The sequence below is a fragment of the Microcaecilia unicolor genome, chromosome 12 (assembly GCF_901765095.1).
Source record: "Microcaecilia unicolor chromosome 12, aMicUni1.1, whole genome shotgun sequence".
Lineage (NCBI taxonomy): Eukaryota > Metazoa > Chordata > Amphibia > Gymnophiona > Siphonopidae > Microcaecilia > Microcaecilia unicolor.
Genome location: NC_044042.1, coordinates 65,798,875 through 65,815,002, shown reverse-complemented (window position 1 = coordinate 65,815,002; position 16,128 = coordinate 65,798,875). Strand labels below are relative to the sequence as shown.

Below are 16,128 nucleotides of genomic sequence, written 5' to 3'. Positions count from 1 at the left end.
TCAGCCATCCATCTCTACCTGTCTTTCACCCACTATACCCTCTTCATGTGTCATTGCAATGCTTTTGTTCCACATATATTATATATATTATTTGTCAATGTTTGCTTATTTCTGATCTGAAGGGTTACCTTTGAAAGCTAGTAAAAATGTCATCTTGTTTTCTTGTATATGTTTTGATGTATTTCTATTTATTACCTTTAGAAGTGGACTAACAAGGCTACCACACCACTTTACTCAAGTAGTTGAACATAAGGACAGGGCCAGGCAGATTTCTACGGTTTATGTCCCAGAAGTACATAAGTACATAAGTACTGCCATACTGGGAAAGACCAAAGGTCCATCTAGCCCAGCATCCTGTCACCGACAGTGGCCAATCCAGGTCAAGGGCACCTGGCACGCTCCCCAAACGTAAAAACATTCCAGACAAGTTATACCTAAAAATGCGGAATTTTTCCAAGTCCATTTAATAGCGGTCTATGGACTTGTCCTTTAGGAATCTATCTAACCCCTTTTTAAACTCCGTCAAGCTAACCGCCCGTACCACGTTCTCCGGCAACGAATTCCAGAGTCTAATTACACGTTGGGTGAAGAAAAATTTTCTCCGATTCGTTTTAAATTTACCACACTGTAGCTTCAACTCATGCCCTCTAGTCCTAGTATTTTTGGATAGCGTGAACAGTCGCTTCACATCCACCCGATCCATTCCACTCATTATTTTATACACTTCTATCATATCTCCCCTCAGCCGTCTCTTCTCCAAGCTGAAAAGCCCTAGCCTTCTCAGCCTCTCTTCATAGGAAATGCCAAAGAAAGACAATACTCAAGTATTTTTATATCACATTCACTGTTTGTTTAATGTTGACTTGAGTGTGACTGTTGGGCAGACTAGATGGACCCTTCAGGTCTTTATCTGCCGCCATTTACTATCTGCTCTGACGATCTTTTGGCACAACAAAAAACATGTTAGTAAAACTGAGATTTACAATTGTAGTTCATACTCGTTCGTATGTGCAAAACAAAGCAAAAATGTTGAGTCTGTCCCGAGGTAAAAAGACAAAGTCAGAGTAGTAGTAGTAGATTAACTAAGTTCTACAACAGTGTAGCAGGGGGGGGGGAAACTTACTAGAGATCGATGAGTCCTTAAGCTCCCTCCCTACTATTACTTTCCCACATTAGTTGTACTTATAGACCAACTTGTATCATGCTGTACACGGACTATCTCCTATACGCGCTATATAGTACAGCTGTGCCTCGGCCCTTGCTCCCCTATATATGTTATAATATAGGACCTGCCCCCAGCCTCCCCCCTGTGTGCACGCTAAAGAACCACGCCCCCCGCCTGGTTCCTTTATGCGCGCCATAGGGCCGCGCCTTCACTTTCCGGTAGCGTAGGCACAGCATGCACACTGCTCTCCCAGCATTCTCCGCGGTACCGGCTTACGCCCCATACTGGCTCAGAGCAATTCAATTTTTCTGGGCGCCTTCTGATCTGTCGGCCAATAAGAGTGCGGCGTACTGCGTTTACGCCGGCTAATACCCCTCCGCTTCATAGTGTTCTGTCTCACGTCATTTCCTTTCTGTGCTCCACCGCGCAGCCGCCGCCCGAGTCGCCCTGACCGGCCGCAGCAATGGAGCTGATTACCATCTTGGAGAAGACCGTATCCCCGGGTATGGAGTAGCAACTGGGGGCGGAGGGGAGGCTGAGGGGCGAGAGTAGACTTGGGGATCCGGGGCTTGAAGTAAGCTGGTGGGAGGGAAGCTCGTGGAGGGGCCATCGACCGCGCTTACACTGATTCCGGCTTGTTTTGTTTCTTCAGACCGCAATGAGCTGGAAGCGGCGCAGAAGTTTCTGGAGCAGGCGGCCATCGAGAACCTGGTGTGTGTCTGTGTGAGGGGAGTGGGGATTTGTGTTTGCCCTGCCAGGACTGTTTAGAAAGGTCCTGGGCTGAGCTGGGACTAGTAGGCCTTTGGTGAAACCGCCAGAAAGGGCGTATCCTAACCTGCCTGCTGCTTGGTTTTGCTAGAGGCTTGAGGGGGTGAATTGACCAATGGTGAAGCGTAAGTCACAGGAGCCGGGAGGGGGCTGGCCAATGGCAGAGTGGGAGGAGGGTTTGAGTCGGCGACTATTCATGTTAGGTTGCGTTGACTTGGGCCATGTGTGGGAAAAGGGGAAAAAGTACACATGAACATCACGGGAGGATGCAAGAGTTCATCATATCTTTTGGGTAGACTTCGCCTTTGCTTCTCCGGCATACGATGCCGTGCAGGTCATTATAGGCATAAAAACACTTTAGCAATGTATGTAAAAGTGAAGTATATGTTTAAAATATCTGTAATATTTTGGGCTACCAGTTTTATCATAGGATTTTATTCTTGGTGTATGAACCTTAGGCACGGTGTTGCAGCTTTATGGGTAGTGAAAAATTTATGAAAGTATTGTAAAATGTAAGGATCTCTTTTTAAAGAGATTTGCTTTGATGACTAAATCCCGAGGCAAAAAACTGCTTCCATACCAACCATATATATATGGTACTTGTACTTCTAATCACAAGGGATTCAAAGTAGCTGTAGAGGTTTAATTTGAAATTTTTTTGTGGATACTTTGTACCAAAGCGGAAATAATCTATAGTTGCTTCTACCCACTATTCTTACCATAGACCTGCAAGCTGCCAGACCCAAAAATGCCTATTTATGGGAAAATTTTCTAAGTAAATGCTGCTTGAGATAACTTTTGCTAGTTAAAAACTAGAGTAACCATGGGGATATTTGTGCTCCGTTTAAAATGCATTGTTTATAATTTTACTCTTTTATGAATGTATATTTAAAAAATACTATTATTTTTTGACCAGCCCACTTTCTTGGTGGCACTGTCAAAAGTGTTGGCAAACCCAGGGAACAGCCAGGTTGCCAGAGTTGCCTCCGGACTACAAATTAAGAATTCACTTACATCCAAGGACCCAGATGTCAAAGCGCAATACCAACAGAGGTGGCTTGCTATTGATGCCAATGCACGAAGAGAAGTCAAGACCTATGTAAGAAATAGCATCTTGTATCGTGGTAACATCTCTTTTTCTACTGGTTTGTTCTACATCCCACAGCATAATTGCCACTGGATAATGCTTTTTTTTCCCATCCTCCTAGATGTATCTGTCACATACTGGGGTAGAGGTAGGCTGTTTTTGTACTGAGATAATTACTGCTGACATGTATGTCATGGGGTACCCAATAATTGAGTTTAGGAGCGAGGTTTGATTACACTTGTGTTCACACTTCAGGATCAGTGTTGAAAGTGATTAATGCTTTGGGAGTGGTTTGCCAATTTAAAGCCATATTTGACTTGTGGAAGTTCAGAGATGTTGGTCCAGGTGGTGGTAATTGGCAAACTTGACTATAGTAACCTCTTATTTGGGCTTACCACAATACACAAGTTTAAAAGATAAGCTGGTGCTGTACCAATGGTACAGAATGTAGTGGCATGTTAGGTTCAGGTAATCTTGATTGTTACTGCTGCACTTTGTGTACATCACTAGCTATTGATTTGAGGCTTGTGCAGAATTCTCTAATGTATAAAGCCTTTTATAGAAGATCATCAGAATACCTGGTTTTATAAAACCACTTTCAACACTATGAAATTAACATTTAGTTCCTGAAAACTCTAATGGGAGTTAGTTCCATAAATGTATCAGAATACTGCATGCCCAGTACTTAAACACACCACCTAGATGGGAGGCAACTGAAACATATTTCACTATGAAGATTTCAATGGAGGTGTTCAGTTTTTGAAATTAATGACTGGCCAGGTATCCTGGTGATCTTCTAGACAACAAAATAAATTCCTAGTTATTGTGAGAGGTTTTTGTCTCTAAGCCTGTAGATTTTTTTTAGGGCTGGTATTCAGCAGAAGATCCTCATTCTCAGATTTTCAGTTGCATATAACTGGAGACTGCCATAGCACTATTTTAGTTCTGGGATGTTCTGGAGGTGGATCCAGAAGTTATTTGGGCACCAGCACTGAACATTTGGGCAAATAGAACCACAGAAATAACTGTCCTTTGTTATCCAGGCTCCAGCACTGAATATCAGCTGTCACTGGTGTGCCGGACAGACTTGAGTATTCAGTGCTAGTTCCTGGATTAGGCTTGGCATTGTGTGTCTGGGTCAAAATCAGCTTGTGTTGGTTAGTTTGTTGACCACTGCCAGTTTAATATTGGACTTTTCATAAATACACAGATTTATGAACACGTCTCTGAGGTCAGCCAGAAATTAGGAGACTTCTCTTACTAAAGTTAGCATATATTACCTGCAGTAGGGCACATAGGAATAAAATAGATTTTGGGGAAGATAACGTGCTGATCTGTAGTAAAATACCATGTTAGGATGTTTTTCTTGTGTTAACAATTTCATGGTTTCATCAGATAATACAGAAGGAAAGGTATAATTGAAAAATCAGATAATACTGAGCTATTTCGTTAACTTTTCAGGGGCAAGTCAGAAATGTACATAGCACTTTAAATTTCATAAGTGAGAGTAGAATAGTTACTCCTGTTTTGTGAGATTAGTACATTTGTGATGAATATAATCCATGATTTGACTTCTGGTGCAGGTTCACATAGCAGAAACTTGTAAACTTTAGGATTTTAGATTTTCTCACTTGGCCAAATCTGAGCTCAGGGTAAGTTTACATACAGGTACTTCCCCCAGGGCTTATAATTTGTATCTGAAGCAATAGGATTTGGAAAGTTGCTTCTCTCCCAAGAGGAACATCCATAAGGAGGGGGATTTAAACCCTGGCATGTCTGGTTTGCCTGCTGCTGTAGCCACTAGGCAGCTACGCCACTCTTTAAAGCAAACATAGTATAGAGCAGTGGTATTCCTTGACTGTCCTCGAGAGCTGTAGTCAGTTTTTAGTATGTCTACTATCTCCATTGTACGGAAACAAACCTCATACATATTAGGGACATGCTGAAAACCTGTTTGACCCCAAAGGATTGCAAGTGAGTAGTACTGAAATATTGCAGAGTTGTAGACATTTCTATTCATAACTCAGTCTTCTCCAACTCATATCTTCACTGTCTCCAGTGGAAGTGTGTATCTATCTGGAACAGGATCCAGCTTCACTGTTTAACTTTCGTACCTTTATGAATGAGTTCTAAGCCTCATTGTCTTTGTTTTAGTATGCTAACATACAAAAACAATTTTTAAAAAGTCTCTGTTGCTAGCAGGTCTCTTTACTGTTAAGTGCTCCATCAGCTCTCCAGCCTGAGCAGCGATTGCAGGGCATTAGCCACAAATTTCATTCGCTTGTAGGCTATTAGCTCAGTATTCCGTAAAGAGTATCTTATACCTAAATATTACTTTAAAAAGAGCTAAAATCTTAAGCTTATCAGCAGTTATCCTGATTGTCTCAATACTCTTACTCCTAAACTTTTTCTCAGGTGTTGGTATGATTTGTTGTAAAATCTTAATCTTAGGGAAAGAGGAGTTTTCTCGATGGAAGGCTGATTTTTGTTTCAGGGCTTTCTTGAAGAGAAGAAGCGGCAGTAACTGAATACTTGTCTGTCATCTTCAGGTTTTGCAAACTTTGGGAACTGAAACCTACAGGCCCAGCTCAGCGTCTCAATGTGTGGCTGGCATTGCGTGTGCTGAAATCCCAGTCAGCCAGTGGCCTGAACTCATTCCACAGCTGGTGGCCAATGTCACAAACCCCAACAGCACAGAGCACATGAAAGAATCAACGTTAGAAGCAATTGGTTATATCTGCCAGGATATTGTAAGTCTTCAAGTAGTTTTCTGTATGCTTTTTTCTGAGGTCTTTTTTTTGACTACCATGTTCTGTGCTACTTGTTGAAAGGTCATATTTCAACAAGCAGCATATTTCCTTGTCTGCGAGGTAAAAGGAGTGAGGTATATAAAAGGAACTACTACTTTTCCCAAGCTCTTACAACAGGTCCAGTTCTATTGTGAAAGTATTAATGTAAAAATCTAAAGTCTGGTACTTTACATTCTATTGTGACTGTTTTAAAACAAAAAAAATGCACATTACACATGACTGAGGAATATTATTAGAGGAAAGAAATGATGAAATTGGTCTGCCTTCCCTGTTTGTCCCTGGAATGAGCTTTGCTTAAACTTTGCCCACACTCAAAATAGGGCAAAAAAGTTTTTCTGTGGAAAAGCAGGATAAGTCAGTCCGACATGTGGTGTCAGCTTGAACGTACTCTCTTAGAGCTCAAAAGTCTAGAAGACTTAAGCATGTTCCAGTGCGTGCTCACCTAGAGGTAAATACAACCCTTGTCCTTTGTAAAGTTTTTTCCTATGCTCTTGCTGGACAGCTTTTGCTCCTCATACATTCTTGGAGCGAATGCACTTTAGAAGTAGCAGCTGGAGAGAACTTATAGCTAGACTTTTCTTTCTTTTTTTGGTGTGGGGGGGAGGGGAGTTTAGATTGCTTTTGTTACATTTTATCATATCCATATGTGGTCTGGTAAAGTACTGCATTTTCTTTGAAATGAAGGGACCTTAGACAAATGTATGTATTGGTATTAACATTTTATGGACATTCAGCAGGTCCGGTTTAACATAAAACTTAAATTTTGTTAACCTAATAGTAAAAATGGGCAAATATATACAATAAATGAGGTAAACTTGGAAATGTTGGTATAATGCCATAATAGACAGCATGGAAGAATATTAAAATAAAATGATGTAAGCATAATACCAGTGAAACACCCAATAAGCAATGTAATAGAACATTCAAATAGCCTAGGTATGGCAATGCAATAGAACATTTAAGTAGTATAGATAATAATGCTTTTCTATGTAGTTGAGGGACCAAGTACAGAGATGGGGACAGCATAGGTAGTATAGAGTCAGTTGGGATAGATGGGTGTTTAAACTCAAGGCAAAATCTTTGTACTGTTATACAAGATATGAGGAACAGGTCTTAAGTTACAGGGTGTTCAGTAATCTAGTCCAAGTGTGTGATGTGTGTAGTCAGTCAGCACATGTATTAAAAGCTTAAGAGCCAAGTTTTCACCTGCTTCCTGAAGTAGAGGTAGTCTAGAGTTAGACATAGCCCCTCTGGGAGTAAGTTTGAGAGTGTGGAGGCTACTCCTGAGAAGGCTTGCTGCAGATACCATATCGTACAATTTCTTTTGATGAGGGTACAGATGGTGATTCTCCTTGAGAGAACCTTAGAGGTTTCAAAGGTGTGTAGAGGGCTAATTTAAATGAGTTCTGATCTTTTAAGGTTGGGAATAAGGCCTTGTAATCTGCACTGATTTGAGCATTCAAAGTATTATTTTATGTATTTTTATTTAATACTTGGTGCCTGTGCTGTCAGGCGTATTCTCAATGTTACATATGCGCACAAGTTAACTTTGCCAGTTGCTGTTCTGTTACTGCACTGCATGCCATTTTTGCATGGCCTGTTCAAGCTATGTGTATGCTATTGCAGCTTAGTTTTACATCACATACTACTTTATGATAAAATTGGGGTCCGCAGAAAGCTGGTGATCTGAGAAGTCTGTGGAGTAGGTTGGTTGTAGTTTGTTCCTTTTTAATCTAAAGAAGAACCCCAAAACACGTTACCACAGCACTGACTGCATTTGTTTCTGAAATGAAGTTTGGTAATTGCTAGAGCATGGAAGATTCTGAGAAGTTTACCACTGAGGAAGCAAAGGCACGGGGGAGAAGAAAATACTGTTTCCAAACTTAAGGATTGGCATAATGATGTGGGGATTGAAAGTAAGGTATGCCTTCTCTTTACCACACCTTGGAGAGATAAGTGTATATGAGATGGGTCTGACACCATGACTGATAGGCTTATTGTGAAGCCAAAGACCCAAAGGGACTTAATCAGGGAAACTTACTACTGTTGCTTTCATACCTCTTGCATTCCCAGAGTATAGCAAGAAGTTTGTGGCTATTTAGGATCTCAACCTAATCTGTTTTCCATGAAGGATTGATTTTGAGTGGCATATTGCAAGCTGATGATGCATTTGTATGTCTTGGATCTTAAATATATAGACTACACTTTCTGAAGTGTGCTTGTCTCAAGAGCAAATACTTAATAGCTGCTGGCACACTTAGATTATTGGCTTACACTTTTAGTTTTCAAGGTAATGGGTACACTAGGCCCAAAATCTTACGGTAAAAATATTTTTTTGAGTTCTATAATAGACCTGGAACTCTTGAGGGCAGGAGGGGGAACACAAGCATCTGTGTAGAGCAGGCTCTCGTTTTCTAAACTGAGAACATACTGAAGAAATGCTCTTTCCATATCATCAAGCTGATCAATCCATAGACTGGTGGGGTTGTGTCCATCTACCAGCAGGTGGAGATAGAGAGCAAACTTTTGCCTCCCTATATGTGGTCATGTGCTGCCGGAAACTCCTCAGTATGTTCTCTATCTCAGCAGGTGGTGGTCACACACAGCAGCAGCTCTGGCTAGGCCTCCAAGCCTAATCCTTAGGTTTTGTTGAGGCCTGGGGTTGAGGGCTCTTTTGAGCAAGTGCAAACCTGGTGGTGCCAGGTCCCTCCTTTTCTCCCCCCTCCCGCTGGCTCCGTTTAAAAAAAAAAAAAAAAAAATTTTAAACGTCTTTAAAGGCGTTTAATTCGACGTTTCTTTAAACGTTCATTGCAGCTACTCACTGGGACACCAGTTCGTTACAGCTCGGAGCGGCAAGCAGGTAATTTTACCTTTTTATAGCGGGCAGGGGGTTCCCCGATTCTTCTCCTCGTGGCATATGGCGTCGGAGGGCGAGGGCGCAAAGGGTCGCTCCCCGGATCGCTGGAGCGCTTCTAGAGGGGATGCGGGGGTTTTACAACCTGATTCGCCCTTGATGGGTGACAGTTTAGTGACCGATGAATGTCCCGGTCGTTCCTCCGGCGTGGCGGTTTTTTCCCGCCATAAACGCCCATCCCCCGCTCCTCGCCTCCGCCATCTTGGCCGGCCACGCGGCTCGGACGGCTTCTTCGTGGGCCGCCCTTGAGGTTGGAGACATTAATGCCATGAACGCCCTTAATTTGGGCGACGGCACAAGCGGCTAAAGTTAAGCGCCGTTCTTCCCGCGCGGCTCCTTCGCGGAGTTTCGCGCCGGACGCCATTTTGGATGCGCAGCATGTCTCTCCCCCGCTATTGCGAGCGCCGGTTGAGAGTGCGTCTAGGGCTGTTGCCCAGGCTGCGGAAGGCACAGTCTGGGGGGTTTCTCCCCCGAGTTTGTTTTGCTGCTGCATCAGGCTTTCCTCATGCAAAACGCTGCCCCTGCTCCCTCTTCTGATAAAGAGGTTGAGGTTCCCAGAGGTAAACGCCCTCGGGTTGATTTCCAGGCCTTGGAGGACTTTGTCTCCTCCGATGTAGATGAGGGCAGCGTGTCTGAGGTCTCCCAACGGTCCTTTGCGGATTCCTTGGAGGAGATAGATCCCCGCTCGGATGGAGCGGATGACCCCTCTGCAGCGCGGCTTTTTAGCCCAGAGGATTTGCCCAACCTGTTTTTACAGGCCATGGACACTTTGAAGATTTCCTCTCCGGAGGACGTCTCTCCCTCAGCCCCTGTTGGCTCTGCCATTATGCTGGGGACGAAGCGCCCGCCTAGATCCTTCCACGTGCATGATGCCATGCACACCTTAATTGCGGCTCAATGGGATGTCCCGGAAACGAGCCTTAAAGTGGCTAGGGCTATGTCCCGCCTCTATCCTTTGGCTGTGAGTGAACGTGAGGCCTATCTGTGGCCTACTGTGGATTCTTTAATCACTGCGGTGACTAAGAAAACGGCGTTGCCGGTGGAAGGTGGCACGGCCCTAAAGGACGCCCAAGACAGAAGATTGGAGGCGGCCTTAAGGTCGTCCTTTGAGGCAGCTGCTTTAAGTTTGCAGGCCTCAGTTTGCGGCTCCTATGTGGCCAGGGCGTGCCTGACTATGGTGCAGCGGGCTTCCCCCTCGGATCTTTCCTTGAGGGCTGATTGGCCGGCCCTGGAATTGGGCTTAGCCTATTTGGCAGACTTGCTGTATGATGTCTTGAGAGCCTCAGCTAAAGGCATGGCTCAGACAGTCTCTGCGCGGCGGTGGTTGACCACGCCTCTAAATCCCGCCTGGCTAGATTGCCTTTTAAAGGCAAGCTGCTCTTTGGGGTCGAGCTGGACAAAATCGTGACCGATCTCGGCACGTCTAAGGGCAAGAAATTACCAGAGGTCAGGGCTCGGGCTAGTACTCGTCCCGGTACCTCCAGAGGACGGTTGCTGGAAGCCCGTCGGTACCGCCCGGGCAAGTCGGGTTCCTCTGCCCCCTCTTCCTTCAAGAGGAATTTCTCCCCCAAGCAGCATTCCTTTCGCAGAGACCGCCGTCCCGGAGGTGCTCCCTCCGGTCCTCCCCCAGGGTCTCGTACCCGATGACGGGGCCTTGGTCCACGTCCCAGTGCAGATTGGAGGACGGCTGTCCTCGTTTCTGGGCGAGTGGACCTCTATAACTTCAGACGCGTGGGTGCTGGAAGTCATCAGAGACGGCTACAAGCTAGAGTTCTGCCAACCCTTAAGAGACGGGTTTGTACTCTCTCCCTGCAAGTCTCCGGTCAAGCTGTGGCAGTGCAGCAGACCTTGGACAACCTGATCCGCCTGGGTGCGGTCGTTCCGGTGCCAAAAAATCAGATTGGCAAGGGACGTTACTCCATTTACTTTGTGGTTCCAAAGAAAGGAGGTTCTGTCCGGCCTATCCTCGACCTCAAAGGGGTCAATCGGGCCTGGAAAGTGAGGCACTTTCGCATGGAGACTCTCCGCTCTGTTATAGCGGCAGTGAAGGCAGGAGAGTTCTTGGCTTCCTTGGACATCAAGGAAGCGTACCTGCATATTCCCATCTGGCCTCCTCTCCAACGCTTTCTGCGTTTTGCAGTCCTGAGACGACACTTCCAGTTCAGAGCCCTCCCTTTCGGGTTGGCTACTGCTCCGCGGACCTTTTCCAAAGTAATGGGGGTCATAGCGGCCTTCCTGCTAAAGGAAGGAGTACAAGTCCATCCTTATCTGGACGACTGGTTGATCCGAGCCCCCTCTTATGCAGAGTGCGGCAAAGCTATGGACCGGGTAGTTGCTCTTGTGAGCTCCCTGGGATGGATCATCAACTGGAAGAAGAGCCAGCTGCGCCCGACTCAGTCCCTGGAGTATCTGGGAGTTCGATTCGACACCCAAGTGGGCAGAGTGTTCCTGCCAGACAATCGGATTGTCAAGCTTCAGGCTCAGGTGGACTAGTTCCTAGTAGCCTCTCCTATTCGGGCTTGGGACTACGTGCAGCTGTTGGGCTCTATGACGGCCACGATGGAAGTAGTGCCCTGGGCCAGGGCTCATATGAGACCACTACAGCTATCTCTGCTGCTGCGCTGGACTCCGATGTCGGAGGATTATGCTGTGCGCCTTCCCGTGGACCCAGCAGTGCGCAAGGCGCTGAGCTGGTGGACGCAGACAGACAAGTTGTCTGCAGGATTGCCTCTGGTGACCCCGGAGTGGATTGTCGTCACGACAGACGCCTCTTTGATGGGCTGGGGAGCCCACTGCTTGGGAAGGACAGCGCAGGGGCTCTAGTCTCCTGCAGAGGCAAGTGGTCTATCAACCTCCTGGAACTCAGAGCCATTCGGTTGGTGTTATTGGAGTTCATCCCGGTACTGGTGTTGTAGCCTGTACGGGTCCTGTCGGACAATGCCACGGCTGTGGCCTATATCAACCGCCAGGGAGGTACCAAGAGCGCCCCTCTAGCCAAGGAGGCTATGAGTCTTTGCCAGTGGGCGGAAGCGAACCTGGAGCAGCTTTCAGCGGCCCACATTGCCGGAGTCATGAATGTCAAGGCGGACTTTCTCAGTCGCCATACCTTGGAGCCCGGAGAGTGGCAACTATCTGCTCAGGCGTTCTTGGACATCACGAAGCGCTGGGGCCAGCCGAGCCTAGATCTGATGGCGTCATCGGCCAATTGCCAAGTGCCGCGCTTTTTCAGCAGAGGAGGGGACCCTCGATCCCTGGGAGTAGATGCTCTTCTCCAACAGTGGCCGACAAAAGAGCTCCTCTATGTGTTCCCGCCCTGGCCCATGTTGGGCAGGGTGCTAGACCGGGTGGCAAAGCATCCCGGCAGGGTAATCCTGGTGGGTCCGGATTGGCCCAGACGTCCCTGGTATGCGGACTTGATCAGGCTCTCAGTCGACGATCCTCTGCGGCTGTCAGTGGAGCAGGGCCGGTTACATCAGGGTCCCGTGGTGATGGAGGATCCCTCTCCCTTTGGTCTTACGGCCTGGCTATTGAGCGGCAGCGTCTGAGGAAGAAGGGCTTCTCAGACAAGGTCATCGCCACTATGCTGAGAGCGAGGAAACGCTCTACTTCTACTGCTTACGCCAGGGTTTGGCGTATCTTTGCAGCATGGTGTGAAGCAGGCTCACTTTCTCCCTTCACTGCTCCAATTTCTTCAGTGTTGGCGTTCCTGCAAGAAGGTCTGGAGAAAGGCCTGTCGCTCAGTTCCCTTAAAGTCCAGGTAGCGGCTCTGGCTTGCCTCAGGGGCCGCCTGAAGGGTGCTTCCCTGGCTTCGCAGCCAGATGTGGTGCGCTTTCTCAAGGGAGTTAATCACCTGCGCCCTCCTCTGCACTCAGTGGTGCCTGCGTGGAATCTCAACCTGGTGCTAAGAGCATTGCAGAAGCCGCCTTTTGAACCCTTGTCGAGGGCATCTCTGAAAGACCTGACGTTGAAAGCAGTCTTTTTGGTGGCTATCACTTCAGCCAGAAGAGTTTCCGAGCTCCAGGCGCTCTCATGTCGAGAGCCTTTTCTGCAGTTCACTGAGGCAGGAGTGACTATTCGCACAGTGCCTTCCTTCCTGCCCAAGATTGTTTCTCGCTTCCATGTGAATCAGCAGCTCTGTCTCCCTTCCTTTCGTAGGGAGGACTACCCAGAGGAGTACTCTGCTCTTAAATATCTGGATGTGAGACGAGTCATCTTCAGATACTTGGAAGTGACCAATGATTTCCGGAAATCGGATCATCTGTTTGTCCTGTTTGCAGGTCCTCGTAAGGGTCTGCAGGCTGCTAAGCCTACAGTGGCAAGATGGGTCAAGGAAGCCATTGCAGCGGCTTATGTGGCCGCGGGGAAGGTGCCGCCTATCCAGCTGAAGGCTCACTCCACGAGAGCTCAGGCGGCCTCGATGGCAGAGGCCGGATCCGTCTCCTTGGAAGAGATATGCAAGGCGGCAACTTGGGCTTCGGCTCATACATTCTCCAAGCATTACCGTTTGACTGTGGCTGCACGGGCGGAGGCCCGGTTTGGAGCTTCAGTGTTGAGGTCAGGGATTTCAATGTCCCGCCCTGGGTGAGTACTGCTTCGGTACATCCCACCAGTCTATGGATTGATCAGCTTGATGATATGGAAGGTAAAATTATGTATAATCATACCTGATAATTTTCTTTCCATTAATCATAGCTGATCAATCCATAGCCCCTCCCAGATATCTGTTTTTATTCTGGTTGCATTTCAGGTTCAAGTTTAGTCTTCAGTTATTTCAGAAAGACTTCGTGTTCAAGTTCTTTCACTTGGATTCTTCAAGAGTTGAGACGAGTTTGTGTTACAGTGAGCTGCTGCATTCCTCTCCCCTCCGTTTTACGGGGCTGGATTGAGACATAAATTCTGCCGGCACTCCCTCCCGCTTCGTGCGGCTGTAGGGCAGCTTTGTACCCCTCCCGCTTCGGCGGTGTTAGGGTCAGTCAGCTCCTCCCGCGGTTGCGGTTGCAGGATAAGCCAGATCCCCCCGCATCGGCGGGTGTGGTGTCCCTCCCCCGCTCCGTGGGGATGAGCTGGACGGATTCCCCTCCCCCACTTGTGTGGGGATGAGCTGGGTTAATTCCCCTCCCCCGTTTCGGCGGTGGTGAGCTGGGCAGAGTGTCCCTTCGTGGGTGTAATTCTCTAAGTGCTGAGTCCTGCGGATGGAGCTTTGATATCGACATACTGAGGAGTTTCCGGCAGCACATGACCACATATAGGGAGGCAAAAGTTTGCTCTCTATCTCCACCTGCTGGTAGATGGACACAACCCCACCAGTCTATGGATTGATCAGCTATGATTAATGGAAAGAAAATTATCAGGTATGATTATACATAATTTTACCTTCCTTGTCATCAAGCAGATGAAGCCATTACGTATGGGTTATGTCCATCAACCAGCAGGGGAGATAGAGAACACTCAAACTTTCACAATGCCCTCTTGGCCAGCTAGCTCCACTGCCTCTTCAGTATTCTCTATCTCCCCTAGCAGGGTGGCTGCAGCTTGTTCGAGCTCCAGAAAAATCTGCCGGGAGGTGGTTCCTGGCTTGCCAGTTGTTAACCGGGGTGTTGAAGGCTATAGCAGCCTCACTTTAAAGGCACATAGGTTAGCCCTTTCCCTGCCTTACCCATACTCTGTGGATGTGGACATATTGCCTTGCTTTCCCTGTCCTTACCCACCAACAGTGGATGCAGGCATATAGGTTCGCCCTTTCCCTGCCTTTCCCACTCATCTGAGCCTCTGGAGTCTTCAATACCTCTGCTTTCCTCACAGCTTAAAAAAAAAAAAAAAGTCTCGTCGCGTTTTTAAACGCAGAGACGCTGGAACAGAGGTTTTTGACCTGATTTTCAGCAGGATCGTAGTTGTACACTAGATCCTTTGAGGTAAGAGTGTTTTCCAACTCCTCCGGGGTGGGCCCGCGATCGGGGCGATTTTGGCGCAAAACCGCCATCTTGGATTTTACCGCCGGTTTTCGGCGATGGCTGCGGACAATGTAAAGCGCCGTTCCACTTGTGGCAAGCGCAAATCAGCAGCAGGGCTCTGTAAATCGTGCTGTACTGGCGTAGGAGCCGGCCCGAGCATGGCGAGCGATGTTTCTTCCCGCTCTGAGCTGGCAGCGGGCGCCATTTTGCTTACACCACATGGCGCGGCCTCCGTGGACACGGAGAGACCTGAGCCGGATGGGGCACCTCGAGATGAGGTTATTTCAGGAGTGGCTAGCACCGGACAGGATTTGGGTGCCCAGGGTGAGATTTTCTCCCGGGATTTTGTGCTTTTGCTGCATAAAGCATACATGATGAAAAGAGCCCTTCCTCAAGGGTCGCCTGAGGCTCCTCTGATTGCCCCCCCCCCCCCCCCAATGGATTCTGGCCTGGGACTGCCCAGTGAGGCTTTTTTCCAGGATGCTTGGCCTAAAGATAAGCGTAGAAGGGTTAATTCCCCTTCAGATTGTGGTGCACCTTTTTCCCCCCCGTGGTCGGGGTGTGGGGATTCGGAGAACTCTGACAGACGTTCTTGGTCTGAGGAACCAGAGTCAGGTGCGGATTTACCACAGGATCTGGATGATCCCTCCGCGGTGAGGATTTTCCACCGTGATGAGCTGCCAGCGCTTATTTCAGATACCCTGCAGGCCCTCTCGATTGAAGATCCTGACAGTGGCATGGCCTCCTCGGGTAATCCCAGGATGGCTAGTACCAAGAAAGCTGCTCGGGCCTTCCCTTTGCATGACTCCATCCTAGAGCTTGTTTCGGCTCAGTGGGCTGACCCCGAGGGACCTTTGAGAGTTTCCAGGGCTATGGGGCAGTTATACCCTCTGCGTGAGGGACATATGGCTCGTTTTCAGATGCCTACAGTGGATGCCCTAGTCACTGCGGTGACAGAGAACTACCCTCCCTGTTGAAGGCGGTGTTGCCCTGAAGGATGCTCAAGACCGTAGGCTGGAAACAGCATTGAAACGGTCCTTTGAAATTGCAGGTCTCACTGTTCGGGCGTCTGCATGCAGCTGTTATGCTGTTAGAGCCTGCCTAGCTTGGCTGCAACAGGCAGTGGCTCAGCCCGGAGATGGAGCGGAGCCCTTCTTGGATGTGGCTCCGCGGATGGAGGTGGCCTTGTCCTTTCTGGCTGATGCCCTTTATGACCTTGTCAGAGCTTCGGCTAAACAAATGGCAGTAGCAGTGGCGGCTCGCCGTCGTCTGTGGCTACGACACTGGGCAGCGGACATGGCCTCTAAGCAAAGGTTGGTGAAGTTGCCTTTTCAAGGACTTCTCCTATTTGGTGATGAGTTGGAGAAAATTGTGAAAGGCCTGGGTGATCCAAAACCCCAGCGCTTGCCCGAAGATAGGCAGAGGCCTTCCTC

The 16,128-nt window shown here is 47.9% G+C and overlaps 1 protein-coding gene across 1 annotated transcript in view; it reads left to right on the top strand.

The window, feature by feature from the left end:
• Positions 1-1,558: 1,558 nt before the first annotated feature.
• KPNB1 (karyopherin subunit beta 1) overlaps positions 1,559-16,128 on the top strand; it is a 122,929-nt gene continuing 108,359 nt past the window's right edge. Inside the window, exons 1-4 of the mRNA XM_030220636.1 lie at positions 1,559-1,668; positions 1,818-1,876; positions 2,850-3,032; positions 5,570-5,770. Coding sequence (XP_030076496.1) covers positions 1,629-1,668; positions 1,818-1,876; positions 2,850-3,032; positions 5,570-5,770 — 483 coding nt within the window. The 5' untranslated portion in view covers positions 1,559-1,628. The remainder of the gene's footprint in view (positions 1,669-1,817; positions 1,877-2,849; positions 3,033-5,569; positions 5,771-16,128) is intronic.